Consider the following 16,760-nt stretch of genomic DNA (forward strand, 5'->3'; position numbering starts at 1 on the left):
TCTAGCAGTAAGTTACAGAATCTTGAAATAACTGGGAGTAAAGTGGAGGAGAAACTGTTGAAGATAAACACAAGAAAGGCACCCGGGGTGGATGGGATCTATCCAGTTATATTAAAGGAGGCAGCAAAGGAAGTAAGCAAACCCTTAGCCATAATTATGAGAGCTTCCTTGGACTCAGGGGAGGTACCCATAGACTGAAAATGTGCAAATGTGACCCCAATTCACAAAGGAGGATCAAAGGCTGACACAAGTAATTATAGACCTGTGAGCTTAACTTCTGTTCCAGGAAAATTAATGGAGGCACTGGTTAAAGACGCACTGCAGGATCATTTAGACAAGACTTCAGTTATAGCTCAGACACAGCATGGTTTTGTTAAGGGGAAGTCTTGCCTGACCAACTTGATTGGATACTATGATGCAGTCACAAAAGAACTGGATGCAGGGAATAACTTTGATATTATATACTTGGATCTTAGAAAGGCTTTTGATACTGTTGCACATGGAAGACTGCTACACAAATTGGAGCAGTGTGACATTGGAGGCAAATTGCTGCTATGGATAAAGGGGTGGTTGAGGGGGAGAAGACAGAGAGTGGTAATCAATGGACACTGCTCAACGTGGACTGATGTTATTAGTGGAGTCCCTCAGGGCTCAGTGTTGGGTCCATTATTGTTTTCTGTATTTATAAATGATATTGATGATGGTATATCGGGATTAATGTCCAAGTTTGCAGACGATACAAAGGTTGGCAGGGTTGTCAAGGACACTACTGACACTATGCTGCTGCAACAGGATCTGGAAAGGTTGAGCAGATGGGCTGAGAGGTGGCAAATGAAGTTTAACATTGACAAATGTAAAGTACTACACATGGGAAACAGCAACCCCAGAGCAACGTATCAACTCTGTGGTACAACACTGACAGTGGTAGAGAATGAAAGGGACTTGGGGGTGGTTGTGCAGGCAGATATGAAGTTCTCTGAGCAGTGCAGACGGGCTGCAAGAGTAGCTCATGGAGTATTGTCAATGATATACAGGAATTTTTCCAGCAGGGATAAGGAGGTGATTATTCCATTGTATAAGGCGATGGTCAGGCCACACCTAGAGTACTGTATACAGGTCTGGAGGCCTCATTTCAAGAAGGATGTAGAGCTGCTGGAACGAGTACAGAGAAGGGCAACAAGATTAGTGAATGGAACAAAGGTGTGCTCTTACGAAGAAAGGCTTAAGTTTTGCAAATTACAGTGTCTGGAGACTAGGCACCAGCGAGGTGATCTGATAGAGGTGTATAAAGCCTTGAATGGTTTAAGCATGCTCAATGCTGATGGGATTCTTCCTCTAGCTCAGAATAATCACCTGAGAGGGCATAAATTCAAATTGAGGAAAGACAGATGTAGGATAGACGTGCGGAAATTTGTCTTTAGCCAGCGGGTGGTTGGTTGGTGGAACAGACTTCCATCCCTTGTGGTGGAGGTTGATAGCCTAAATAAGTTTAAGGCTCAGCTGGACAGGTATTTTGAACGAACAGAGGGGTGAAGTGGAAGTGGTTTTTTTTTTTTTTTTTTTTTTTGGCTGATGCTGCATAAGCTTGCTTTCTTGCATCAAATGCCTCTGCTAATGCTAATGCTAATAACATCAATGAAAGGTAGCAAATGATTTCTTTCAATTTTGACAGTAAACTTTAGAAAATCTGAACATCCACTGGAATATGTCAACAAATCCATTTCATTACCCACGGAAGAATGGTAAAAGTATTAACACATTTTTATATTTGAAGACAAAACATAAACAGGTATGGCCTAATTAGGGAACTCACCTGTTAGTTCAAACGTGGAAAACCTTTTGAAAGAGACTTTTTATTGAGAACCATTTCCCCACAGAGTAACAAAATGGAACTGGTGACATATCTTGCATAGTCTCAAACTTCAGAGGAAACTTTCCTGTGGTTGCTGAAGCAGCTTATGATAAAGGTTCTTGACCATTACATTGTAGGCTTAAAAAAAGTACAGTTTGAATAACAGTATTTGTCAGTCTGGCTAGGAGCAGCCAATGAGCGAGCGAGCGAGAGAGCAAGCAAGCAAGCAAGCAAGAGAGAGAGAGAGAGAGAGAGAGAGAGAGAGAGAGAGAGGTCACAGAACCTAATCATCAACACAAACTGTATAGCAGAAGTTTGACCGACTTCAGAAGACATGATGCTTTGGAAACTGTGGCAGTTTACAACAATCATATTTAATTTGCCATTAAGACTACAATTGCTTTTCTACATTTTTTCCTTGTTATTTTAAATTTAAGGTTTAAAATGTCATGTTTGGGAAAATTTTCCAAAGTAGATATACATAGGTGGTAGATGACTTTCATCAACCTGTGAAATACCACCACTTTGCTTATTGGAGTTGAAGTGGTGAAACCCATGTTTAGTCTCTAGAGCAAAGTTTCCGGCATTCCCATCCCCCCATACTTCTCCTTCAACCCATGCACGGTACTAAGTACTATAGGTTTTGATACCTTTCCTGTTTGGGGTTTTCATAAAAAAAAAAAAAAAAAAAATACTATAATTGCAATAGTGGCAATGCTGCTTAGGTACTCCACCAGAGCATCTTATTATAATTGATGATCTATGCACTTTATCAGCAGTAAAGAAAAAACTGACACTGCAGAGAGGTTAATCGGGTTATTGAACAAGGTATTAGTATCTCATTCCAATATCTAAAAGAAAACATTATGCTGGAAGTTTCATTACATAGTACAAGACTGGAGTGACACCATTCAATGTTTAAAGGCATTCATATATTTAGGGGTAAACTATTCAAATACAGCAAAAGTCTGCTAAAACAGTGGCTGAGAAAATCTGAAAAAAATATTTCTTGTCTCATTATAGAAAAATTACAGATTTAATATTTTAATAGTGCATCAGTGTTGAGGAAAACAGAAAACTGGAAAAATCTGTGGCATACTCACTTCTAGTCTCCATCCATTACAATGAGTTTCCTTTTATACTCTTCAACAGCCCCTGGCAACCTCACTGTTATAGCAGCTAAACTGAACAGAATGCAGCTCAGTTAATAACGGGCCATGCATTTTTCTGTGGCAGCATACAGATTTCACAGCACGATACCACATATACTATCATGGCCAACTGAATAATAACTATTTCAACAATTTCACTATAAACTGCTGTTGACACATATTTATAATTTTGTGTTTTAAATTTTGTTTGTAAGTCCACACCTTTGTTTCTTTTCCATATTAATAAGCTTACTTCAAAACATTGAAATGCACCTTAAGTTTTCCCATGGAGGGTAACCTCAATACAACTTAAACAAGTACCATATTTTTTTTGGATACTAACCCAAAAAGCGTAAACAGAGACACATTACAACACTTTATGGTTGTGCATTCCTATGCTTCAAAAACAAAGCAAGTACCAAGTAGCATTAACAAGTGATAAAATTAAAACTAATAAGTATCTGAAAAGCACGTACAAGAAAAATTAAGAAAAAGTAGGAAGTTTACTATTTACACCCATCACTTGTTATTATTGTAGAATTTCCTTGTACTCAGCATTTTTAAAGAGAGAGAGAGATACTTTAACAGTGCTCACTATAGCAAACTTATTGTTATAAGTTTGCTCTATAGTCAAAATAATGGACTTCTACTATGTTTAATAAATATAAAAGAAAACTATTTTCTTCAGGCAATCACAATACCATTTATAAAATAAATTACAAGTAATTAAGCATTTCTGAAAAACAGAACATCAGAGAAAGGATGGAATGTTGAAAATTACAAATGGTATTATAAAAGCAATAAGTTCAAAATAAATACCGGTGTAATTATTATATAATTCTGCAACCTACCTATAGTCGGGTCCCATTCCACTGTACACCATACCAATATGACTGGTCACCATTTCTACTTTATGTATACTATGTTCTTCGTATAATACAGATTTGTGCTTCTTCTCTGTTGCTAACACAACTCCATTGGCAGCTGCTCAAATTTAGAGATTAAAAAGAGAGAAAAGACCAAAATTAAAAAGAAAGCTAGTTCCACTATAACAAGGAGTTTTCAATAAATTATCTACCTAAGGTATTTCCCATAGTTATATTTCAGTGATTCATGATTTATCATTCCCACATATTTCAACTTGAATCATACAAATTTTTATCATACTGTGTTTATAGGTTGTGCTGCTGTAACAGAAAGAAGGAAGACACCCGTATCAAATTATGGATTTGCTGAAATTAGAGCATCGTTCAGTCATCAAGTTTCTCACTAAAGAATGAAATGGGCCAAATGCCATTCATGAAAGGATGGTCGCTGTGTATGGCAGCAGTGCACCTTCAGAGTACCAGGAAAAATTCTGGACAAAACAATTCCAGTGGGGTAGAGCCCATCAAAGATGATCCATATCCAAGAAGGCCTGTGACAGCGACCATTCCAGAAATGTGCCAAGCTGTGGAAACCCTTGTGCTGAATGACAGATGTTTAAAGACGTCCCAAATCTTTAGGGAATATGACATATCTGAGGGAAAGGTTATAACCATCCTCCATGAACATTTGAGGATGACTAGGGTCAGTCCAAGGTATATCCCCAGATTTCTGGCCCCTATGCAGAAGCAATTTAGAGTACAGTGTCGTGAGGAGAATTTAGAGCTTTATGAAAAGGATCCTGAAACTTTCATCTCTAGAATTGCTATGGGTGATGAGATGAAACATGGTTTCATCATCAGGATCCTGAGACCAAGCAAGAATCAATGCAATGGAAACACAAGGCTTCTCCCCCACCCAAAAAATTTCAGACAAAACCTTCAGCCGGTAAGATTATGGCCTCCATTATTTTGGAATGCTGAGGGAATTTTGTACACTCACTACTTGGAACACAAGCAGACAGTCAATGGAGAGTCATATGCATCTCTACTGTACAACCTAATGGATGTCATAAAAGGAAAAACACTGTGGAAATTTTCCAGAGGTGTGCTGCTTCTTCAGGACAATGCACCAGTGCACAGGTCACATGCTGTTCCTGCTTTGAGAGACTGACTTTACAGAACTTACCCATACACCTTTTTTTTTTATATAAACCCCAAACACGAGAGGTATTAGAACCTATAGTACTTAGTACCGTGCTTGGGTTGGAGGTTGAGAAGACGAAAGAAGATATTTGTTGACATTAGACTTGAACTTCTGTAGACTGTAACTTTCAAGAAATACATACGAAGGAAGGTTGTTCCAGAAAAAGGCAGTTGAATGAATAAACGAGGAAGATGAAAAGTTGGTTCTGTGAGTTGAAGTTCGACAGTAAATGGATGTTGGCTGGTGGCTGCATGTGTTGGACTGTTTTGAAAGATAGAGTGGGAATTATAGAAGCCAATTCAGAAGAACAGTGGCCATGAAAATATCTGTAGAAGAGGCATGCAGCAGAAACAGCACGACTATGAGACAGCAAGTAAAGAGACCCTGTTAGAGATGAATCATTAATTAACCTAACTGCCCTCTTCTGAATGGAATCAAGAAGCCTGAGAAAGGTATTGGGGGCACTGCCCCAAATGTGAAAACAATATTCCATGGTAGGGCGGTTTTGCAATTTTTACAGAGTGAGCAGCTGTTTGGAAGAAAAGTAACGCCGAGAGCAAAAGAGAAAACTAAGTTTTTTAGATGCAGAGGAAGCAATATTTCTAATGTGCTTGTGCCAAGAGAGATTAGAAGTCAGGGTAATCCCCAAAAGAGATATATCATTTTGCCTAGAAATCGGAGTGTCACTAAAGATAAGCATAGGAGCAAAAGAATCCTTTTTGCAAGATATAAGACAACACTGAGTTTTAGAAGGGTTGAAATCAACAAAGTTGTCTTTGCCCCACTGGAGAATTACCCGAAGATCGGCATTTAAGGAATTGGTAGCAGATTTTCGAAAAGTTGAAGCTGATTGAGCAGGGCAAGGTTTCTCAAAATGGAAAGTGGAATGCAATGTGCTATCATCGGCAAAACTATGGATAGGATTTTCAGTCAATGGAAGAAGGTCATTAATATAAAAGAGGAAAAGAGTGGGGGAAAGAATTGAACCTTGGGGGACACCGGCATTAGTGGAGAAGTTAGAAGATAGAGAGCCATCTACCATCAGCCTCAGTGAGCGATCAGAGAGAAAACTGGATAACCAATTACAAAAAACAGTTGGCAAACCATAAGATGGAAGCATGTTTAGAAGACTTTTATGCCAAACACGATCAAAAGCCTTTGAGATGTCAAGAGCAACTACTTGTGTTTCATAGAACCTTTCCATTGAATTAATCCATAAATGGGTAACATAAGCCAGAATATCACCAGTGGATCGACACTAAGGAATCCATACTGGCGATCATTGATCAGATGGAAGGTTTCTAGGTAGTTTAAAAGTTGGCGGTTAATTGATTTCACAACCCCATTGGCAATTGGAGTTTGATTGGGAGGGATTTGTCACCCTTTTTAGGAACTGGCTAGATAAGAGCAAATTTCCAAGAAGGAAAAACACCTTTGGAATAAGAAAGTGAAAAAAGGCGGCAAAGAATAGGAGTAAGTTCAGGAGCACAGATTTTGAGAACAAGTGGAGAAATACCATCGGGACCTGGAGCTTTCTTAGCATCAAGATTCGTCAAAATCCTTTTGACGGAAGACCACAGGAGGCATTGAATGGAGCATGTTGGGAATGGTGGGAGGCGTTTTACCAAGATAATTAATACAAGAGTTGGAAGAAAAATGGGATGCTAGCAAGTCAGCTTTATCCTTTGCTGAAGTGACAATAGAACCATCTGGGTTTTGACAGAGATGGGCAAAAATGTGGTCAATAGCTTTGGCAAGAGAACAGAATGCTTGGCTACCATTATCAGTTTCATTTTCTGCCTACACCAAAGCTGACAACAATTGTAAAGCAGTCATTGATCAGTCCAAAATAAATTTTGAACAGGCTAAGAGTGGAAAACTTGCTTCTAGCTCTAATGGTAGCCAAGCATTTAGCCTGTTCAAAATTTAGTTTGGACTGATTAATGACTGCTTTACAATTGTTGTCAGTTTTGGTGTAGGCAGAAAATGAAACTGAAGAATTGGAAACAAGCCAATTATGATATGCAACATTCTTCCCTTGAACAGCCTTAGCACCTTTATTGGAAAACCAAGGTTTAGACAAAGGATGTGATTTTAAAGTGGAGTGTGAGACAAAGGATTCCATTTCTGCAAGAATAATTTCACTGACATGATTTGAGCAAATGTTGACATCAGAAGTTTTGAAACAGTAATCCAACCAACGAAAAGAAGAAAAGAAATCTTGCAGGTCATCGCATTTTGCATTCTTGTAATGCCAAACAACACAAGGTTAGGAATAGCCATGAGATAAAGGCTCCATTGGAGAAAAGACAATCACCAAGTTGTGATCTGAAGTGCCTAAAGGACCTCTCACTTCGATTGTGTATTTAGAAGGGTCGTTTGTGAGCAAAAGATCAGGCATGTTGGCTGTATGATTAGGATTGTCCGGTATTCTTGTAGGTAAATTAACAATCTGTGCAAGGTCATTAGTAATTGCAAAAGCCTCAGCATCTCATCCAGCTGGTCTGGTGTGACTAGAAAATGGAAGCCAGCTGGAGTTATGAACATTAAAATCACCAAGGAAAATTACCTCACTGTTAGGAAAGTTGGACTGGAGAAAGTCAAGTTGCAAGGAGAGGGAAGTCAAAGAGATCCAAGTGATTAGTGGAGTTGGGAGAACGGTAGAGACAACAGATGAATTTGACACAATGAGGTAGAGAGATTTTAAGAATGAGAAGATCAAAGAGACGAGATTCCAAATTACCAAGTCTCTGACAGGGAATATCAGAACGGACATATGCACAAGTATCACCTTTGAGGCAAAAGGAATCATACAGCGAATAATTTGGGCATCTGAGATGAGCAGTAGTTGAATCAACCGATAACTGTGATTCTGTCAGAAAAAGTACAAGGGGTTTGGCAGACTGCAAGTGGAAATTGACATTGTTGAGATTAGAATTGAAACCACGTATATTTGTGAAATGAATTAGGAAGTGTTTTGGGAGGTTTAGATCTTTTCGCAGATAAGCTTGCTCTATTAGTTTGACAATTCATGGTGTATTCAATAGTAAGAAAAAGTGGGTGGCACACGCTGTATGAAGTAATGAAACGTTTGGATATGGCGTACACACGGTAAGAATATACCCAGATCCTTGACATAATGTGGCCTCGACAATGCTCCCTGCATACACACTACTCTGACTCCTTCCAATCACTAGCTGGCAGAGTAGAGGTAGCAAGATTATACACTAGCTGATCCGGAAGCCTCCTAGAGAGTTACCAATAGGTTCAGTCCGGTGTACTAACTAGCAGCCGGCCTGCAAACACCATTTTAGAGCTACCCTCGAAATGTAAGGAATATTGGATCTCGCCACGATGTTCATCATAACCTCAAAAGTCATCAATCATACTGCATGATGGAAGAGATGGGGAAGGGTTGACCGGAACTTAGCTCTAGAGACTAAACATGGGTTCCACCACTTCAAGCCTCCAATAAGCAAAGTGGTGGTATTGCACCGGTTGATGAGAGTCATCTACCACCTAGTACTGCCTGGTAACATAGAGGGGCGGAATTCCTCTATGTTGTGTAGGTGCCACACCTCGATCCCTGCTTACATTGGTTCACACCTGGGTGGTCACCCACTATGTACTTGTGCATGGAGGTTATACCCAGGATTACTAACAGTCCCACCATCGTGAAGGTGCAAGCAGAGGATTTGGCTGTCACAGACCATCCGGACTTCGCCGAAATTGGGTTCACTTCACTTGAGTGTCATCCGAATATCAGTTCCATCAGCGTTTTAGACTCCCAGGTAGCAAGTACAGCTTGTCTGGCATATCTGAGAGAATGTCTGTGACAACCTTACAGGTAAAGATGGCTCCCAGCGACTATTTCCTGTTTCGACGACTCAAGAAAAACGTATGTGAACGTCGCTTTGCTGATGATAACAAACTGAGTTTGCTGTTTCAGAATTCTTTGATGGACAGGACAAAGAATTTTATTTGTCTGATATTTACTCATTGCCAACAAAAGACAAGTATATTGAAGTTCAGAGGAATTACACTAAAAAATAAAACCAGACTGCCTCTATCTCATTTCTTACATAGGTAGGTAGATAGATAATTTAATGAACATCCCTCATACTATTACCTATAAGTACACTATTGTAACCCATGAAAACATAATAAATTGTGTGAACTTAAAAAGTACTTCAAACATGCCCAACATACATACATACATAAACATTCTTTCTTTTAAATTTACCATTTGAAAGCCTAATGAAAAATTAAAATCATCTCTCACCATCAGTAAAGTTTTTTTTAAGGTAATTTTTGTTAGATATTCATAACTACTAGTCAGAAGGCTATAGAAATATAGTATATCAGATCACACTTCAGCAAGAATGGTGGTGCTCCACCATCTATCCAATTTTCAGAAATCAGAAAATTTTTAATACAGTTTGGCTTTTACCCGGAAGAAACAGGAAAGTGAAAAAAAGTTTCTCAAAATATAACTTTAACAAGAATTACAATCTTGCAATTCTGGTGAATGACTGCATTAATCGTGAAGTTGATTTTTAGCAAGCGAGAAAGAAAAGGAAAATAGGACTGATAAAATTAAACCCATATCAGGAAACTTATTATTTTAGCTTACTCATAACACTAAAGGTGGGCACATGCATTACTCAGTTTAATACATTGGGTTTAAAAAGCAAAAGACTTAAGTGAAACAGAAGAAGCTACCACCACAATCACACAAGATATGCTGGACAGGGTATGTCAAGAGTATGATTATAGTGTGGACATTTTCTGCATCACACGTGATTCCCACATTGAATCACTGTGAAGTGATATAAAAAAAAACTTGGACATTTTCTCTTTCACAAGGTATGTATATGACACTGATATCTGTCCTAGTCTTTGTGCAATAAATCACTAAAAGTGTTCCCACCATTTATAAACACCCTATATATATATATATATATATATATATATATATATATATATAAAATATTAAAAAAAAAATGTTATATGATAGTTATTACAATAATATAACTATAAACAAAATTACAATTCATAAATCAAATTATATAATATAATTTTATTCTTTATATAGAGGTACTAAATAAACATCAATTACAGATCACCACAAAATTAAAAAGTACCATACACCTTTTTATAATGAAATAAATATATAAATTAAAAAAAATAAATAATAAATAAATTTAAATAACTTAAACCCGAATTACATGGCACTCCTGGAATGTTGCAGCACCCCGGTTGAAAACCACTGCATTAGACATTGGTCTTATTGCCACTGTGCACCTCCTCCTTTGCTACTGGCCCGTCACATATGACCTCTTGCAGGAAGATCGAACTGGTTATTTTGATTATAAAGTTTATTTATTTTATTTATTTATTTTTTTGTGCTTTTCAATTACATAGTAACACATCCAAAATCCAGTAACCTCAGAACCTGGTGACTGCCAGGTTATGGGAAATAAATAAATACAAGCAAGAATTGCCAAAATCCGAGCAAAGATGAGTGGAGAATGCACTGGCAGTTTACTTTTTACCAGTTTCTCTACATGATTTTCTATTGCAATAACTTTATTAACTATATTTCATTCATATTTATCCTTTCATTGTATTGGTAGGCTGCAAAGATCTCTTCATTTCCTGTTATGTGATACCACATTCTTCTCTGTACTGTTGGATATTTTAACAACTGATCTCAGTATGATAACCTTGACAGTCTGAACATTTTGCATGTTTGACAGAACAGTACACATGGGTATATATCTGGAACCACTGGTGGTGTGGACAACTGAATTTTTACGTGCAACTTGGGAATGCCCATATTTTTAGCATTTATAACACTGTATGGGATTGAAATACAAGCCTTAATAGGGAAGTTAAAGCATCCACTTTATCAGATATTGGTGTTTTAAAATGTTGAAGGTCAGGATTATACATCTTGTTGGCATCAGTATTCCATCTCATTTGACTATTATTCTTTTTGCTTGGGTGACTCCTTTTTCTTGTAATTTGTGTTGGATCTCGTGCGACACACCAAGGAAGTCATATTCAGCAATAAAACCCTTTGAAAAATTTAAATTTTAAATTTATAGTGATTTGTCAAATTGCATTGGCATTAGTAGAGGCATATGAAAGCAAGCTTATACAGAATCAGCCAAAAAAAACTTCCATCCATTCACTCCGAAAGTTTATCCAGTTCTTGCTTGAATTTATTTAAGCTATCAATTTCCACAACGACAGATAGAAGTTTGTTTCAGCAATCAACCACCCGATGACTAAAGGCAAATTTCTGCACATCTGTCTGTCCTCAATTTCAGTTTATGTCCCTTGGTTTGTAATCTGAGCAAGAGGAAGAATTCCATCAGCATTGAGCCTGCTCAAACCATTCAAAGCTTCATATACCTCAATCAGATCACCTTACAGGTGCCTAATCTCCAGACCCACCAATTTTCAGAAATTAAGCCTTTCTTGGTAAGAACACCACTTTGTTCTCCTCACCAATCTCATTGCCCTTCTCTGTACTTGTTCCAGCAGCTCTACATCCTTCCAAAAAATGAGGCTTCCAGATCTGTATGCAGTAGTAAAGGTGTGGCCAGACCATTGCCTTATACAAAGGGATAATCACCTCCTTATCCCTGCTAGAAAAATTTCTGTATATCATTGACAAGCTACCATAAGTTTCTCTGGCAACCTGTCTGCCCTGCTCAGAAAACTTAATATCTGACTGCACAACTACCCCAGGCCGGTCTTTTTTGTACTCCACTAACTTGAGTATAGTACTGCACAGTTGGTGCACTACTCTGGGATTAACTGCTACCCATATGCAGTACTTTGCATTTGTCAATGTTTAAACTTCAGTTGCCACCTCTCAGCCTATCTCCCCAACTTTTCTAGATCCAGTTGCAGTAGTGTACTGTCATTACTGTCATTAATAACTCGTCTGCAAACTTGGACATTAGCCCAATATACTTTCATCAATATGATTGATAAATATAGAAAACGACAATGGTCCAACATCAAATAATGAGAGACTCCACTATAACGAAACAGGCCTACGCGCTCTGGATTCATTGAGGAATTTATTATAGCTACACACAGAGCGTACAAATAAAGAAGAAATATATGAGCTTTCAGCTATATGGTAGCCTTCATCAGAATTAAAAATACATGAATGGCAGTTGGAATGAAGATGTGCACTGCCAGGTGCGTGAGACGCGAGGTTTAATTGTTTGTTGACGTCTGTGGCTGTGACGCATGATGACGTGGCCAGCGTTTGTCCAATGATAGAACTACTGACTCTGTGATCGGGTTGACTTGGCAACCACTGTTCCTGTTCAAGGATTTATCCGAAGATTTTATATTTAACGATTCCAACCAGGTACGCTTTAGGTAATGGTGGGATCTGTCTACCACCACGACATCGCGGTGTGGGTCGATGTCGTGGTGGGTTGTCCAGACATGTTCGGCGATAGCTGAGTGTTCTATATCCGCTAAACGGATCGCTCTTTTGTGCTCCGAGAGACGTTTCTCGAGTCGACGTCCAGTCTTCTTTCTCCTCTAGTTGGCAAGACCACCCACACAGTCTCCAACAGTGTTGAATTCATAAAGAGGATTCGCACTGTATCCATCTCGCAGGATCAAGTTATGGCATCGTTCGACGTCATATCGCTCTTTACCTCCATCCCTGTGGAACTTGCCATTTCTTGTGCAAAACAACTCTTGGACAATGATAGAACCCTCAACGAAAGAACTGGTCTCACACCCGATGACATTTCCGCCGCCCTCAGACTGTGCTTAACAGGGGGTGCGATCATATTTAATGACTCAGTCTACCAGCAGATACATGGCACGGCCATGGGTTCCCCTGTCAGCTCAGTCACAGCAAACATCGTGATGGAGGAGTTAGAGGGACGTGCGTTTGCACACGCACCAGATCACATCGCCTTTTGGTGTCGCTATGTTGACGATGTGTTCGTGGTCATCCCTAGAGACTCAGGTCAGCGACTTCTATCATACCTCAACTCACTATCGCCCTTCATAAAATTCACGATTGAGCTGGAGTCGAACAACTCTTTACCATACCTAGATACACTTGTCCGACGTGAAGGCACATACCTGAGGACTACAGTTTATCGTAAGCCCATGTGTGCTGGCCAGTTTACCAACTTCCGGTCAGCACACGCGCGAGGCCACCTCCTCTCCACTGCCCGAACCTTGCTTACTCGCGCCTGGACACACTCCAGCTCCGCTGATGAAAGACGCAAAGAGGTCACTAGGGTCAAAGTAGACCTTACGAGGTGTGGCTACCCCATTGACGTCCTCGACAGGTGTGATCTACAGACACGTGACATCGTGACGACCAGCTACAACACCAACAGTGACGAGCCATCCACGAGGGCATTCATCCCATACTACCCCAACCTGTCACAACAGATCGGTAGAATCCTGAGAACGCACGGAATAAAGTGCATCCAACTCCCAGGCAAGAAACTGCGTTCTTTTATTTCCAACGTGAAAACACCTGTCCCCACCCTTCTGCAGAGCGGTTTGGTCTACCGCATCTCTTGCCGTGACTGCACTAGCTGCTACTTTGGAGAGACTGGACGTCGACTCGAGAAACGTCTCTCGGAGCACAAAAGAGCGATCCGTTTAGCGGATATAGAACACTCAGCTATCGCCGAACATGTCTGGACAACCCACCACGACATCGACCCACACCGCGATGTCGTGGTGGTAGACAGATCCCACCATTACCTAAAGCGTACCTGGTTGGAATCGTTAAATATAAAATCTTCGGATAAATCCTTGAACAGGAACAGTGGTTGCCAAGTCAACCCGATCACAGAGTCAGTAGTTCTATCATTGGACAAACGCTGGCCACGTCATCATGCGTCACAGCCACAGACGTCAACAAACAATTAAACCTCGCGTCTCACGCACCTGGCAGTGCACATCTTCATTCCAACTGCCATTCATGTATTTTTAATTCTGATGAAGGCTACCATATAGCCGAAAGCTCATATATTTCTTCTTTATTTGTACGCTCTGTGTGTAGCTATAATAAATTCCTCAGACTCCACTAATCGCGAAGAGGAGTGTCCATTGATATTATATCCTTGGCAAAGGATGCAAAGAAAAACAGAAAAGAGTTCTTTAGCTATGTAAACTCTAGAAGGAAAGGGATGAATCATATTGGTCCACCGGATATTGATGGTTCAACTGCTGATGATCCTGCTCAGGTGGCTAACAAACTAAACGAGTATTTTTCATCTACATTCACACATGAGGAGTTATTCAGCGAGGGGAATGCCAGAGGTGCATTCAACTCTGGCAGTGAGCTAGATGATTTTGTAATAACTGAGAGGAAAGTGGAGGAGAAATTGTTGAGGATAAACATAAAAAAGGCACCCGGGGTGGATGGGATCTATCCAGTTATATTAAAGGAGGCAGCAAAGGAAGCAAACCCTTAGCCATAATTATGAGAGCTTCTTTGGACTCAGGGGAGGTACCCATAGACTGGAGATGTGCAAATGTTACCCCAATTCACAAAGGAGGATCAAAGGCTGGCACAAGTAATTATAGACCTGTGAGTTTAACTTCTATTCCAGGAAAATTAATGGAGGCACTGGTTAAAGAAGCACTGCAGGATCATCTAGACAAGACTTCAGTTATAGCTCGGACACAGCATGGTTTTGTTAAGGGAAAGTCTTGCCTGACCAATCTGACTGGATACTATGATGCAGGGAATAACTTTGATATTATATATTTGGATCTTAGAAAGGCTTTTGATACTGTTGCATGTGGAAAACTACTGCACAAATTGGAGCAGTGTGGCATTGGAGGCAAATTGCTACTATGGATAAAGGGATGGTTGAGGGGGGAGAAGACAGATTTGTTTGTTTTGTTATTTGGTTTTTAGGAGCATTAGCAACTAAGGCCATATTGCTCCGGGATATGCGGTGGTCATTCCCTGACCTTTCCGCATCCTCCGTATTTGGTGGTGACGGGCTCGAACCCCGGTTTAATCAAGAAGCGTGTGGTACGCACTGCTGCTCCTTCCCACCTGGCTACGGAGGCGCCGAAGAAAACAGAGAGTGGTAAGCAATGGACACTGCTCATCGTGGACTAATGTTATTAGTGGAGTCCCCCAGGGTTCAGTGTTGGGTCCATTGTTGTTTTCTGTATTTATAAATGACATTGATGATGGTATATCAAGCTTAATGTCCTAGTTTGCAGACGATACAAAGGTTGGCAGGGTTGTTAAGCACACTACTGACAGTATGCTGCTGCAGACAGGATCTGGAAAGGTTGAGCAGAGGGGCTGAGAGGTGGCAAATGAAGTTTAACATTGATAAATGTAAAGTACTACATATGGGAAACAGCAACCCCAGAGCAACGTATCAACTCTGTGGTACTACACTGACAGTGGTAGAGAATGAAAAGGACCTGGGGGTAATTATGCAGGCAGATATGAAGTTCTCTGAGCAGTGCAGACGGTTTGCAAGAGTAGCTCATGGTGTCTTGTCAATGATATACAGGAATTTTTCCAGCAGGGATAAGGAGGTGATTATTCCCTTGTATAAAGCAATGGTCAGGCCACACCTTGAGTATTGTATACAGGTCTGGATGACTCATTTCAAGAAGGATGTTGAGCTGCTGGAACGAGTACAGAGAAGGGCAACAAGATCAGTGAGTGGAACAAAGGGTTGCTCTTATGAAGAAAGGCTTAAGTTTTGCAAATTATAGTGCCTGGAGACTAGGCATTGGCGAGGTGATCTGATAGAGGTGTATAAAGCCTTGAATGGCTTGAGCATGCTCAATGCTGATGGGATTCTTCCTCTCGCTCAGAATAATCACCTGAGAGGGCACAAATTCGAATCGAGGAAAGACAGATGTAAGATAGATGTGGAAATTTGCCTTTAGCCAGCGGGTAGTTGGTTGGTGGAACAAACTTCCATCCCTTGTGTGGAAGTTGATAGCCTAAGGCTCAGATGGACAGGTATTTCGAACGAACGGAGGGGTGAAATGGGAGTGGGGTTTTTTTTTGGCTGATGCTGCATAAGCTTGCTTTCTTGCATCATATGCCTCTACTAATGCTAATGACCACTCTGTCTTCTTCCACTCAACCATCCCTTTATTCATAGCAGCAACTTGCTTAATGCCATACTTCAATTTGTACAGCAGTCTTCTATGTGCAACAGTATCAAAAGCTATCCTGAAATCCAAGTATACGATATCAAAATTATTTTTTGCATCCATTTCCTCCATAATTGAGAATACATTCGCACATCTCCAGTCAACAGGGACCTCCCCTCAGTCCAAGGATGCTCCCATAATTATGGCTACGGGTTTGCTTACTTCCTTTTTTAATGTAACTGGATAGATCCCATCCACCCCCAGATGCCTTTCTTATGTTTAACTTCAACAATTTCTCCTCTGCTTTGATCTCAGTTATTACAAAATCATTTAGCTCTCCGGTTAGAGTTTGATTAACTTCTTGCCTCTACTTCCCTACAAAATGTTTCATATGTAGATGGCAAATACTCATTCAGTGTGTCAGCTACACAAGCAGGATCATCTGCTTGGAAGCTGGGAGTAATTGTGCCGTCAGGTATTAAATGTTCTGAGCAATGCAGACAGGTTCCCAGAGCGGGTTATGGGGTTTTGTC

At 40.0% G+C, this 16,760-nt stretch overlaps 1 protein-coding gene across 1 annotated transcript in view; it reads right to left on the reverse strand.

The window, feature by feature from the left end:
• Prosalpha2 (proteasome alpha2 subunit) overlaps positions 1–16,760 on the reverse strand; it is a 69,451-nt gene that overhangs the window by 38,580 nt on the left and 14,111 nt on the right. The window contains exon 3 of the mRNA XM_090389032.1: positions 3,855–3,987. Within this exon, the coding sequence (XP_090245158.1) occupies positions 3,855–3,987 (133 nt within the window). The remainder of the gene's footprint in view (positions 1–3,854; positions 3,988–16,760) is intronic.

Source organism: Mastigoproctus giganteus, chromosome 14, assembly GCF_048544385.1.
Source record: "Mastigoproctus giganteus isolate SK-2022 chromosome 14, ASM4854438v1, whole genome shotgun sequence".
NCBI lineage: Eukaryota > Metazoa > Arthropoda > Arachnida > Uropygi > Thelyphonidae > Mastigoproctus > Mastigoproctus giganteus.